At 34.7% G+C, this 14,234-nt stretch overlaps 2 protein-coding genes across 2 annotated transcripts in view; one reads left to right on the top strand and one right to left on the bottom strand.

Moving 5' to 3' along the window:
* The window catches only part of LOC136309356 (uncharacterized), a 97,556-nt gene extending 97,483 nt beyond the window's left edge, over positions 1 to 73 (bottom strand). The window contains exon 1 of the mRNA XM_066237529.1: positions 17 to 73. Within this exon, the coding sequence (XP_066093626.1) occupies positions 17 to 73 (57 nt within the window). The remainder of the gene's footprint in view (positions 1 to 16) is intronic.
* INTS6 (integrator complex subunit 6) overlaps positions 1 to 14,234 on the top strand; it is an 88,279-nt gene that overhangs the window by 1,197 nt on the left and 72,848 nt on the right. The window contains exon 3 of the mRNA XM_066234138.1: positions 677 to 826. Coding sequence (XP_066090235.1) covers positions 677 to 826 — 150 coding nt within the window. The remainder of the gene's footprint in view (positions 1 to 676; positions 827 to 14,234) is intronic.

Raw genomic sequence — 14,234 nt, 5'->3', positions numbered from 1 at the left:
CCCTGCGGGCTCCCACCCCCTCCCCCGCCCCGGAGCGCCCTGGCGGGGCACGGAGTCGCGGGGCTACCGCCATCCCTTCCCCAGCCCGGCCCGGCGGCAGAGGCGCTGCGATCAACATGGCCGACATTTCCCCTCCGCGGCGTGAGCGGCAGCAATGAACTGTGGGGGATATTTATTCAAGTTAGCCCGAGTGACAGCCGGGCCCGGCCGCTCCGAGCCCGGGTTTGCATTAAAGGGGAATCGGCCCGAGGCTTGGCCGCTCTCACCCCGCTGGCGGGCGAGCGAGCCTTGTGGGTGGCTGCTGGCTGCGAGGCTGAGTCTTAAGATCTCCCCGGGAGGCCGCGGGTCAGTGGGGCAGCTGTAGGTTAACTTCCGAAGTCCTGCCCACGTTGGCTTTCCACTAGTATATTGCATCCCTAAATTTTTGGTTTTAGGTTAGGGAGTAAATTTCCCAGGGAAGTTACATAGTTAGGCTGTCCAAAGCTGTAGCCCAGGCCGGTTTATTATTGCCACCTCAGGAATAGTTTCTTCAGCGGTGATAACGTATTAACATTAATCAATTAAAGAGTTAAGTGTAAAGCAAAGCAACTACTTGATGAACCACAGATTGTAATGGTTGCCTGTGTATATATGACTTTAAAAGATGAAAAAAAATTCTTAACATTTTTCTTTTTAGGCCGGATGGAAAGAAAACCATGCAACGTTTATGAATGAACTGAAAAACCTTCAGGCTGAAGGACTTACGACTCTTGGCCAATCCCTAAGGACAGCTTTTGATTTATTAAATTTAAATAGATTAGTAACTGGCATAGACAACTATGGGCAGGTAGGTTGAATGTTAAGGTGGAAATCACTTGATTCTTTTCTTTGTGGAAAAACACAGCCCAGCCCAAAAACTATATAACGTGAAACACAAGTATAAAACATTTCAGGTTAAAACATGACATACATATAATACAAAAATGAAACTGACCATGCTGTATATGGTTTTATGGCCCTCTTCTTCTTAAAATTTACTTGTATTCAGAATTAGAAGCTAAGTTATTTGCTATAATGTTGGTATGAATTTAGTTTTAATACCTTGCACTCATGACATAAAAGGGTAAACATCCTGCTTCACCACTCAAGTTTCTCTGATTCTCTTAACTACTGGCAGTTATACTACAGTAACTTTACAGAGAGTAGTTGATTAGTGGTCTTCATTTCTGTTAGTAAAAAATGTTAGAGGAAATTATTCTATTATATATTAGGGTTTTATTTAATCATATTGTATAACTACTCTGAAAGGTAAGATTTGCATTGGAGTGCAATAACTGGCTGAGTAGATTTAAGATTTCTCAGCTTTTTGAAGCTTATAAAGAAGCATTATGCAGGGAGAATTCTGTAGCCATTCCTGAATAAAATGGCAGGTCCAGAGATTTTTTTTTTAACTCTAAAACCTTGGAGAAAAGGCTGTTTGAAAATATGTAGGAACATTTCCTTACTTTCTTACCCCTTCCCACCCTCTGCCTGTTCTGCACTTTTATCTATTTAAAGCAGAGACAAGAGGTTTAGATCAAGTTATCACTATGGAATAATGTAAGGTGGTCTGTTAACAACATTTTGAGATGTCAGGCCTGAAAGTAAAAGATGTGTTATGTGTAATGTTACACATAAAATATTAAATTCAAGGAGTTTAATTTTTATGATGTAGTGTAAAGCACTATTACCACAGTGACATTTAGTATACATTTTATTCTTTTCAAGTTTTGTGGCCACAGTTTTCATGAGTTTCACAAATTGCATGGGTGAATACTCTTTTTACTGTAACTTGTAGTTGCTTTATATGGAAAAACAGATTTGTCCCCTTGGTTTAGAAATGTTGCTGTTTTACTTCTTAGGGGTAACTTAGCCAAATAGCATGTAAAGTACACCACTTACAATTCAGAGTCACTTTGAGTCTATTTTTTTTTTAATCTAATTGCACTTTCATTCTTACCATATATCTGCCTATTTTCAGTGGAATGCCTTTATTCTGTAGCCTCAGTGTGTTTACATAAATACTTCCCTTTTTTCATACTATGTATCAGGATCTGTGGAGGCTACAGTACTAAATATTTGTATATAATCTCAATAATTGAAGGAAATGAGAAAAGGTGAACTAGATAAAAGACAACATTGATTTTATTGAGCATGTGAAAACCTTTTAAGTTTCTAAATTTTCTTAAATATCTAAATATGGGCATGTATGTGTAAGTATGTGTAGATACGTATATATGTGTATGTATATACGGATAGATACTGCCATACTTGCACATACATGTGATTTTTCCCATAACCAAAAGTATTTTTAATATCTGTACTGCATCTGTTAATTTAGTTAGCATACCTGCAAGTAAAACATCTTTGAGATATTAACTAGGATACTAACAGAATTTGCAGGGCCTCTGAAAGGTTAAAGTAGCAGAGAACAAAATGATTCTTGGTGAATGTTTTCCTCAAGCACTTTGGATATCCCAATAAAAAAATCCTTGCATAAAGAAGTCCTTATAAATATTTAATTTTTATAATCAGTACGATTTGCTGATATTTCTACAATCATAGAACAATGTGTAGTTCCTAGTCAATCTTTTTCTTAATTATATCAACACCTTATTAAATTGTTTATTACAGCTAAATTTCATATATATTTTCACATATGTTTACCAGAGTTTCAAACATAATGCTGATTTTTTGAGAGCCACTGAAAATTTGAACCAGCCTTGATATCTAAAGTTAGGGCATATCTTTAGTTTTGAAATCTGATTAAAGTTTTATGTGTAAGTTAGTTTATTTTTCATATTGTTACAAATTGTTCTGTTTTCTGTCAATGTTTTCAACTTTATCGCTTTTAAAATCTTTTTCCACACGTTTGAGAAGAGAGAAGCATCAACTCATTGTTTCACTTTCTTGTTCCATTTAGTTGTGTATTCATTGATTGCTTTTCATACATGCCCTGACTGGGGATGGAACCTGTGACCTCTGGCATGTTGAGTGGATGCTTTATCCATTGATCCACCCGGCCAGGGCCAATCTTTTTTTTAATGTTAGAGTCCAATTAGGTTTAGATGCTAAATATTATTCTACTCAATGTATTAGTACTGATTAGATTGTTCCAGGACTTAGATTGGTACCTGATCTACTACTATGTGTCCTCACTGTGAAGATAATCCTTGACCAGTACCCTTAAAAGAGATACAATATGTATTTAATTTTTAGAATTTTCAGTGCCAAGTGTTTACTTCATTGAAAAAATGGTGGCTTTTTAGATAGGATCAAATGGAGTGAATCTTAGAATAATTTTAACCAACTTTATTTTTCAGCATAAAGAACTTTTTGTGAACTTAGAAAATTCACATAGAGTTCTAAAAATACGATTTTTTCTTCCTTTGCATAAACGTTACCCAAACATTACCTATTTAGTACTCAGTACAAAATACAGGCTTCTCTTTAATGTTGGTAGGTCAAGTAATGAAAACTTGATACCCATTTAAATTTTGGTTTTCCATAGGCTATCCAGAGATGTATTAACAGTTTGGTATTTATTGACCTACAGAGACATCTTTTCAAAAGAAAATAGATTATTATACTTGAACATACTTCTGTGCTGAATATAAACTGCAAACACAATGGTCAATTGTGTTTGGTAAATTTTTTAAGTTCCTGAATATTTTTTCTAAATTTTAACTTTTGGTAAAGAACATATATCAAATTTGCAATCCTAATCACTTTTAAGTGTGTAGTTCAGTAATGTTAAGTACATTCACATTATTGTGCAACCAAGCTCTGGACCTTTCATCTTATAAAACTGAAATTATGCCCATTAAACAAATAACTCCTCACTTACCCTCCCCCCAGCCTTTGGCAACTTCCATTTTACATTTTGTCTCTGAATTTGGCTACTTTAGATATACGTCCTATAAGTGGAATCAAACAGTACAATTGACCTTGAACAATGCCAGAGGTTAGGTACACCAACCCCTGCTTTTGACTTCCCCAAAACTATACTAATAAACCTGTTGACTGGAAATTAGCACATGTTATGTGTGTTGCATGTATTATATACTGTATTCTTAAAAGTAACCTAGAGAAAAATGTTAAAATCATAAAGACATTTATAGTACTGCACATTTCTATTGGAAAGAAACCATGTATAATTGGACCTACACAGTTCAATCCCATGTTCACGGGTCAACTGTATTTGTCTTTTTGTGACTGGCTTATTTCACTTAGCATAATGTCCTCAAGGTTCATACATGCTATAGCATGTGTCAAGATTTCATTCCTTTTAAAGGCTGAAAAATGTTTCATTGTATGTATAGACCACATATTGCTATCCATTCATCTGTCAGTGGACACTTGAGTTGCTTCCACCTCTTGGCTATTGTGAGTAGGGCTGCTATTAATATAGTGTTCAAATGTGAAAGATCTTGCTTTCAATTCTTTTGGATATATACCCTGAAGTGCAGTTGGATCATATGGTAAATCTCTTTAAATTTTTGAGGAACCACTGTATTGCTTCCTGTAGCAGTTGCACTATTTTATATTTCCACTAACTGCACAAGAATTCCAATCTCTGCATCCTTGCCTACACCGTTTTCTGTTTTTCTGATATTAGTCATCCTGATGGGTATGAGATTATAGCCTTATTGGTTATTTGTATTTACCTAATTTATGTTGAGTATCTCTTCATATGCTGGTTGGATATTTTTGTAAATTGGCTTTAGAGAAGTGTCTATTCAAGATTTAGCTCATTAAAAAAGGTTTATTTTTGAGTTGTAAGAGTTCTTTAAAGATTCTGGATACTAATTCCTTATTAGATAATGTGATTTGTGAATATTTTCTCACGTTTCAGGGCTTGCCTTTTCACCCTATTGATTGTTTCTTTGGATGCATTGAAATTTTAGTTTCTAATATAGTCCAATTTATCAGTAGTTTCTTTTGTTGCCCGTGCTTCTGTTGTCATATCCAAGCAATCATTGCCAAACCCAATGTCTTTGAAGCTTTTCCCCTATATTTTGTTTTAGGAGTTCTAGTTTTTAATCCTTTTTGAGTAAATTTTTGTTCATGGTGTAGGGCGAGGTTCTAACCTTTTCTTTTGCATATAGACATCTAGTATTCCCAACACTAGTTGTTGAGACTGCTTTTTCCTCACTCTAAGATCTTGGGAAGTCCCTGAACTTTTAACCATCCTAAAATTATTTTCAGTAATTACTATTGGCTGATAGGGGACTCTACAGTCAAACTTGTTTAATTGTATAAAAAAATAGGAATGACCAGGAATGTGAAGACTAGAATTCCATTTTGACCTTAACATTTGCATGTAACATTGGGCAGTCAGTTTTACCACTCTGCACCTCTGCTGGTTTATATTCCAAATTGCCAATAATGAAGCCATTGTACCTTATTACAGAATCAGTGAGAAGCCTGAGAGGGTTAAACGGGATAGGATGGTAAAATGTATTTTAAAAATTATGAGGTGCTTGCTTAGTAAGACATAAAGCAAACTTTTTTCATCAACAGATTTTTACCTCTTCTATTATTTTTCAGCTCAAAATTTGAAATTACAATTACAAAAATCTAGTAATATTTAAGGCTGAATTTTATTAAATGGTTTAAAATCTATTAGTGGTATATTAATTCTCTATATTTTCTTATTGGACTTTGTATTCTTTTTTTGGGAAGCATTCTGAAAATTAAATAGTGTAACTTGGCTAAAGTTGTCATAAGGGCAATTGACAATCATGGAATAAAGTACAGGGATAGTGTTTTAAAATAATTTATTAAGTAAAAGCTAGATGTAGGTAAATCAGGAAGTCGTCAGTTTGCAGGAATAAAAGTTAGAAAAGGATCCCTTAGGAGACAAAAGCACAAGCTTTAGGATTCTTTCATATAGGAGTTCCCTCTAGTGCATTTAGGATGAGAATTATGTAAGTTTGATTTGCAAGGAAGCCTTGAGTATATCTGTTGAGTAAATTAAGGAATAGTTTAATATTTGAGCTCATAGCATAAAATGGATATGATTTATTTTTCATTGAGCATTAATTTTTAAGGTGGCAATTAAAAAATTCAAAGATTTTTATTTTCTTTGAAAATACTTGCTAGAATTTTTCTTCATATGTTTATACTTTAAATCTGTTTTCTAAAGCATCAAAACTACCCTGGTCATGGTCTTTCAAAAGCAAATGAAAAAGAATAAGGACATCATTGCAGTCTTAATAAGAAATTATTTTTAAAAAGTAGGGACAAGGAATAAAAGGTTCTACTTATTCAAAGATAATTTTATTTTTCTTCAAGCGAGATCTCAGTAATTATCGTACACAGTTAAACTGTACAACTGAAAATTAAAAGGCCAGGAACAATTCACTGAATGAAAGAATTCACTTATTTAAGTATTTTGACTTGATTTAAGGTCATCTGGGTCAGAATTAGCCACAAGGATAGTTTATCCATGTTCATGTCATGGATTTCTTCAAAGCGATGTGTAATATGTTATAACGTGAGGGATTTTCTTAAATATTTGAAATTACTTTTAGCCACCATACTCCTTTATTTAAATTTATAATCTATAATTAAAGTTGTCTTGGTGGGCAATTTTTGGTTGAACACAAATCAGCTGTGCTTTTTATTTAATTTAAAACATTCTTTATATAAACTTAATTTTTGTTTAACCTTATTATCAATCTGTTTAACTTAAACATGGTCACCAGACCATAAACAAAAAACTGAAGTGTTTGGGGTTTGATTTAGGTTTTATGTATTCCCTGATTGTTCTTCCCACCAACTTTTTTTTTTTTTTTTTGTATTTTTCTGAAGTTGGAAACGGGGAGGCAGTCAAGACAGACTCCCACATGCGCCCAACAGGGATCCACCCGGCATGCCTACCAGGTGGCGATTCTCTGCCCATCTGGGGTGTTGCTCTGTTGCAACCAAGGCCATTCTAGCACCTGAGGCAGAGGCCACAGAGCCATCCTCAGTGCCCGGGCTAACTTTGCTCCAATGGAGCCTTGGCTGCGGGAGGGGAAGAGAGAGACAGAGAGGAAGGAGAGGGGGAGGGGTGGAGAAGCAGATGGACGCTTCTCCTGTGTGCTCTGGCTGGGAATCGAACCCGGGACTCCTGCATGCCAGGCCGACGCTCTACCACTGAGCCAACTGGCCAGGGCCCCACCAACTTTTAAATGAGATACAACTTAATACATATATCCTAAGTCTGAACATTAGTGAATTTTATTACACAATCTTGAAAAAATTGAACTTTTGCATCTACTGACAGAACTTTTCATTGGACTTTCTATAAGTATTTTCTTATGATTATTGTTTCATATGGCTATAGAATTCATAGTGATGTTAGAAGTTGACTCCATCTTTTTCATGAAGAAAGTAAGTCCTAGAGAAGTTAAAACAGTTTCACATTTCTGAACTATTTTAAAGATACCAATTGGTTAAGGAATAGTTATGCAGATTTTATTAGTAATTTATATAATGTTTAAGAATAAATTTAAGTTAAAGGTTTAACCACTAGATCTGAGTCCTTTTTTGAGGGGTGTGTGTAGAATTCTCTAATAAAATACACATTCTTTCAGTCCCTCTGAAAACTGGTTATTTAATTTTGTCAGTGTGTTGCACTGAGTCTTTCTTGTAATACCCTATGAAAATACAGTTTGTTAGCTTCAACTGAATTTTTCTGCCCACTCCCTTGTTTGGAAAAAAGAATATGAATGTGGAGGATAGTTGACAGGATTTTTTTTTACCATTTTTAGTTTAAGGCCTAGATGCTAATATATGGGTATATTTAATAGCACTTTTAGACTTTTTATTTCATAGTTATACTGCTGATGTAAGGTTTTTAATACAGAGCTATTAACTTAGTTAATTTAATCAACTTTTCCAGTATAGTATGCCTGCCAGTATTGTTATGTTTATAGCTTTTTACTTGGACAGTTTTGTAATTAGTTTATTATGCTTTTTTTCATGTAAGCTAATTTTGAGAATCTTGTATCATTGTGGTTTTGTGGGTTTTTTTTGTTTTTTTATTTACAGAGACAGAGTCAGAGAGGGATAGACAGGGACAGACAGGAATGGAGAGAGATGAGAAGCATCAATCATTAGTTTTTTGTTGCGACACCTTAGTTCATTGATTGCTTTCTCATATGTGCCTTGACCATGGGCCTTCAGCAGACTGAGTAACCCCTTGCTCAAGCCAGCGACCTTGGGTCCAAACTGGTGAGCTTTACTTAAACTAGATGAGTCCGTGCTCAATCTGGCGACCTCGGGGTCTCGAACCTGGTTCTTCTGCATCCCAGTCCAACGCTTTATCAGCTGCGCCAGTGCCTGGTCAGTCTCATTGTGTTTTAAGATTCAGAAAAATCTATTTGGTTCTATGTATTCCCACTTTACCCGTGAGCTACTGGCAAGTCACGTAATCTCTGCCTTAGTATCCGCACTGGGAAAATGGGGTGAAAAGATCCATCTTGCAGGATTGTGGCGAAGATTAAGTGATATACAACATAATTTATTATTATAGCATATTATTATTTTTGTGAATTTCCTTTTATTTGAATTTTAAAAATTGGAATTATGGTTACATAGAGAGTTTTATCCAGTTTTGTTTTGAACAATCAGTGTGATACTGAAAAGTGCTTCATCAGAACTCTGCCTGGTGCTGCCACTTACTAGCCTATGTTGCACATATATGTCCTTTAATCTCACTGAGTTTCCAATTTTTCAGCCACTAAATGGTGATAATACTAACCTGGAAAATTTTTATAAAAATTAGAAATACATGTTCTTTTAACAGAAATTTTATTTAGACTTTTTGTTGTTGGGTATCCCAAATCCAAGCTCAACCACGTAAACATTTGTTAATTATCTAACAAAGTGTCTGCTTGGTACACGGTACAAGTTCAGATGATGGTGATTATCATCCTTCCTAATAGTGTGGTTAACACTTGACAAGGTTAAGCTTCCTAATTTGAAACCTTTCAAAAAAACCAAAAACCAAAAATTGTTTCATAATCCATCATGTGAAGCTGGAATTAGGAGCAGTTCCAGCTAAAGTAAAATTTGTTGCCATAGGGAACACAATGGCTTTTGGTTTTGAATTGAGGCTCTCTATAGATTTTTCCAAAAATATTGTCTTGTAAGTCTTTTCCCAAAAGTCTGTTTCTTGTTCAGAAACAGCTTAATAAAAGCAAGCACTTAAAAAGATCTTAAAAAGATTTTGTATTTATTTTAATTTTTTGTATTTTAAAAGAGAGAGGAAGAGAGAGGGTGAGAAGTATCAACCTGTAGTTGCTTTCACTTTTTTTAGTTTTACTTGAACCTTCTCTTAACTTGACTGGGGGCTGAGCCAGTCTCCCCTTGCTCAAGCCAGTGACCTTGGGCTTTTCATGGCATTGATCTTTGGGCTCAAGCTGGTGAGCATTGGGATCAAGACGATTTCCCCACTCGAGCCAGTGACCCCACACACTGAAGAAAGAGCCCATGCTCGGATCCAGCGACTTTGAGGTTTTGAACCCTCGACCTCAGTAGTTTGGGTCAGTGCTTTACTGTGCTACTACTGGTTAAGCTAAAAAAATTTCTTTTGATTTTCAAAGCAAGAAAGGTTTTAAGCTTCTTTGAGAAAATTTATATCTGGGTCCATTTCTAGGGCTTTGTAACTATGTTTTAGAATTCAAGTTGGAGATGATTAGGATAGGGGTGAACGGCGGAGGTTTTTATTCATAAGAAAAGTCAAGTATAAAATGTATGATCCCTGTTATTGTTTGTAATATAGATTTATTGTGGGGAAATAACAATAATACAAGCCTAGGAAGGATTTTTTTATGTGGCTTTTCTAGGGCATGTGTGATTTGAAATTTTATTATTGGTATATTGAGAGCTAGTTGCACATAAATTATATTTTAACTTATTAAGAGGATTAGTTGTAACCAAAGGACAAACTTATATCAGCCTAGTAATGTCTTAACACTAGTCTATGTCCTCTTACCTTTTCTCATCTGTGCCTTAAAAGGGTATGACATTTTAATAGTTTTTATCCCTAGTTTTGCCCAGATTTGCTATTGGGGAGAAAGTTTATTGTAGAAATTAAAACAATTTTTAGTTTTTGAGAAATAATAATTGTAGCATTAGTAATTGAGCAATATAATTTGTAACTAGTGAATGACATGATTGGTAATTGGTAGGTTAAATGAATGAATACTTTCCATTTGTCTCAAAGCTGGTAAATCTAAGTAAATATTAGGAAACACCAATGAAGTCCTCTAAGTATTCTGGAGTTTAAACACTGGAAGCATCTAAACAATTCTGAAAGGATTAAAAACATTATTATTTTTAACAAGAGATTATTTTTATTTACTGGAACTAAAGATGATTGAGTATGCAGTGTTTTGTGAAACTTTGTAAAAAACCAAAGTGGGTAGTGTTATAAAGGTTAAGTCTGAAAGAAAATGACAGTGTGGAGTACCTTTGGATTATCCAGAATAAGTGAAAGGATCTTTTGGTCTCTGTTTATGCCTTAGTTGTGATGGTTCCTGATCATTTAATATAAAATTAAGATTTTTTGTTGTGCAATTTTAGTCACCAGTCCTATTTCTCAAAGCAATAAGTTAGAAAATAAAAATAAAAAAAGAAATTGGCTCCAGAAATTCGGCCAAAATCAGGTAGTAGTAGAAAGAGTAAAGGTCTTCATATCTAAATTTTATTGGTAACTCATGATGGCTCATGTCTAGACCCAAACAAGATTTGTTTATTGAATGCAAATACTAATGTAAAAAAAATATTTTATCATATTCTTAGATCTTCCATTTTTATGAGCTATAGTAGCAGTCTACAGTGTAACAATCTGCAGTCATCCATATATGACATCTGCTTTTCCGTGAGGTTCATTTCTAAGGAATAACCTTGGTGGATTTATATGTATAGTTAGGAAGACTTATAAAATTTCTTTAAACAGTAGGCCCAAATATGTGGATAGTATTTTGTTTTTCCAAAAAAGTCATCTACTTTGAAAACTTAAAATCTATATACACTTGGGAAGGTATTTAGCATATCATGCATTAATAAATGTTTGAATTGTAATCTAGCAGAGTGGATTTCTAGAAACTTGTTACTCAAGTATATATACCTGTGTAATGGGTTTGGAAAAATTTAAATATTTCTTTAAAAAAATCTTGCTGAAATTAAGTTATCATCCCTTCTAGATCTAGAAAATGAAAACCATAGTTTTTACAAAACTGGGTCCATTAACATTAATCTGGCATTATGATTTATTTAATTAAATTATTTTTAGGTTGGCCGTCAGCTGTAGCATATGAGAAACAATGGACTCAGTTTTCCCAAGTGCTTATCATGAGTTTTTCCTTTATTAAATTGTACGCTTTATTGCTAACTTGACTGATATGCATGCTTATTAGGCAGTTCCTTCTCATTATCAATTGCTGTCTTGAAGATAACTGTGGAATGTTATGGTAAAATTCCATCGTTGTTGTAGGACAGCTGTGTGTATGAATGATTCTTTTGAGAGCATATTCATATTCATAATATGTATGTTTTTAGACAGAAATAACCATAATGGTTAAAGATGTAACTTACCTAGACTTTTGCAAAGATAATAGCTGTAGATTTAGTGGTAATTAGAAACCCAAGTAGATGATTAATCTTGATAGAGTAGGCAGAGCTATATGATTTATTGTAGTCAGATTAATTTTATTAGTGTATAACTTCAGTTGTCTTTGAAAATGTTTTCTTCTTGGCTTTTATTTTTTACTTTTCTTGCCATGTTTCTTTTTCTTTTCAAATTAGAAGAGGAGGGGATTTATTTATTTATTTATTTAAAAAAATTTTTTACAGAGACAGAATCAGAGAGAGGGATAGATAGGGACAGACAGACAGGAATGGAGAGAGATGAGAAGCATCAATCATCAGTTTTTAGTTGCGACACTTGAATTGTTCATTGATTGCTTTCTCATATGTGTCTTGACTGTGGCCTTCAGCAGACCGAGTAACCCCTTGATCAAGCCAGCGACTTTGGGTCCAAGCTGATGAGCTTTGCTCAAACCAGATGAGCCTGCACTCAAGCTGGAGACCTCGGGGTCTCTAACCTGGGTCCTCTGCATCCCAGTCCGATGCTCTATCCACTGCGCCACCACCTGGTCAGGCTCTTGCCATGTTTCTAAGATGTTTATAATGTGTGCTTTACTGGAATAATTATTTCCTAGATTGATATTACCCAATTCATTTAATATAGTTGATATATTAAGTTCTTACCCAGAATGTACTTCTTAAGTAAAATTATATTTCTTGATACCCTCATTACTCATTTTATGCCAGTATAAACACTTATTTGGCTGCTACTACTTTTTTATATTACCAAAACCAATCATTGATTTGTTAGAGTAATCTTATTCAAACTTTACATTTTAGTTTAAATCTAAAACTCAAATTCTGTGAAAATATTAAATATTTTAAATATATTGAATTTATATTGCTGTCCTTTGATGTGGTATACTTAGCCTTATCAGTTATTGACTTTCCTTAACATTAACTTTTTTTTTAATTAAGAGGTGGGGAGGCAGAGACAGACCACCACATGCACCCTGATCGGGATCCTTTCAGCAAGTGGTCTGATGGGGCGATGTGCTGCCCATCTGGGGCTGCTGCTCCATTTCTCTGCAACTGAGCTATTTTAGTGCCTGAGGTAAGGCTATGGAGCCATCCTCAGTGCCTGGGGCCAACTTTGTTTGAACCATTTGAACCTTAGCTGCAGAGTGTGGAGAAGAATGAAAGAAGGGGGAGAGGTGGAGAAGCAGATGGTTGCTTCTCCTGTGTGCCTTAACTGGGAATCGAACCTGGGACTTCCATACACCAGGCCAGTGCTCCACCGCTGAGCCAACCAGCCAGGGCCTGTAACATTCATTTTTCTCAGTTAATTTTCTAGTTCTTATAGTCATTATTTATTGTATCATTGCTATTTGGTTTATTATTTAAAGTAAATTCTAGGATATTGCTCCTTTCTTATATATATTAAAAGAAATATATGGGATTCTTTCCTGCTTTTGCTTATCTTAATTTTCCATCTGTTTTTAATGCTGTTATATATTTAACATAAAGAATTACATGGTTAGGTAAAGGAACTGTATTGGTACACAATTGTATAATGGAACTACTTGAAACATTTTTTTAATAGATACAGACCTTAATGTATTCTAAGAACTAGGTTTTTATACACTAGCAGGTTTTTAACGTTTTATTTTTAGATACTAAGTGCCTTTTAATTTTGAAGAGTACTTGTTTTTCTTTAATTTTTTGACAGAGGCATAGAGTCAGAGAGAGGGACAGATAGGGACAGACAGACAGACAGACAGGAAGGGAGAGAGATGAGAAGCATCAATTCTTCATTGCGGCACCTTAGTTGTTCACTGATTGCTTTCTCATATGTGCCTTGACCCAGGGGTGGGGGGCTACACCAGAGTGAGTGACCCCTTGCTCAAGCCAGTGACTTTGGGCTCAAGCCAGCGACCATGGGGTCACGTCTATGAATCTATGCGCAAGCCAGTGACCCCATTCTCAAGCTGACGGCCTTAGGGCTTTTGAACTTGGGACCTCCGTATCCCAGTCCGATGCTCTATCCACTGTGCCATCACCTGGTCAGGCAAAGAGTACTTGTTTTGAATATGTAATATTCAAAACTATAATAATGCTCATTTCCATTCTACCAAGGCACCCATGGTTAGTTGGTAATGTATTCTTAGGAGATTTTTTGTATATAGTCAAAGGTATTATTTTAAAACCACTAATTTTTTAAGATGAATATTTTAGAGTTTTTACATCAAAAGACTTGTTTATGCCACACCATTTGAGATCTTAACTATAAAAGTAAAAATCTTGCTGAATTCTAAAATAAATCTAAAATTTGTAATTCTGGCTTTGGAATATTGATTTCAATGTACATCTGTCAGGCCTTTGACTTAAATATGTTTTATTTGGAATGTGTTAATCTGTTTTATATTCATCCCTAAATATAATGAATTTGCCCATCCTTTAAAAAAGTAACTAAACAGTGTTAACGACAATGAATTAATGAATGGAAAATTAATTTTAGGGCTATGATTTCATAGCTCTTACTATTGTAGTTTTAGGCTAAAATAAAAAAATGGAGCTGATATAAAGATTAATATTAAGTATGATGTAAATTTAGTGCAGGTAATAATATTGAA

This window comes from Saccopteryx bilineata, chromosome 6 (genome assembly GCF_036850765.1).
Source record: "Saccopteryx bilineata isolate mSacBil1 chromosome 6, mSacBil1_pri_phased_curated, whole genome shotgun sequence".
NCBI lineage: Eukaryota > Metazoa > Chordata > Mammalia > Chiroptera > Emballonuridae > Saccopteryx > Saccopteryx bilineata.
The sequence above is the reverse complement of the archived record's forward strand: the minus strand, read 5'-3'. Positions and strand labels throughout refer to the sequence as shown.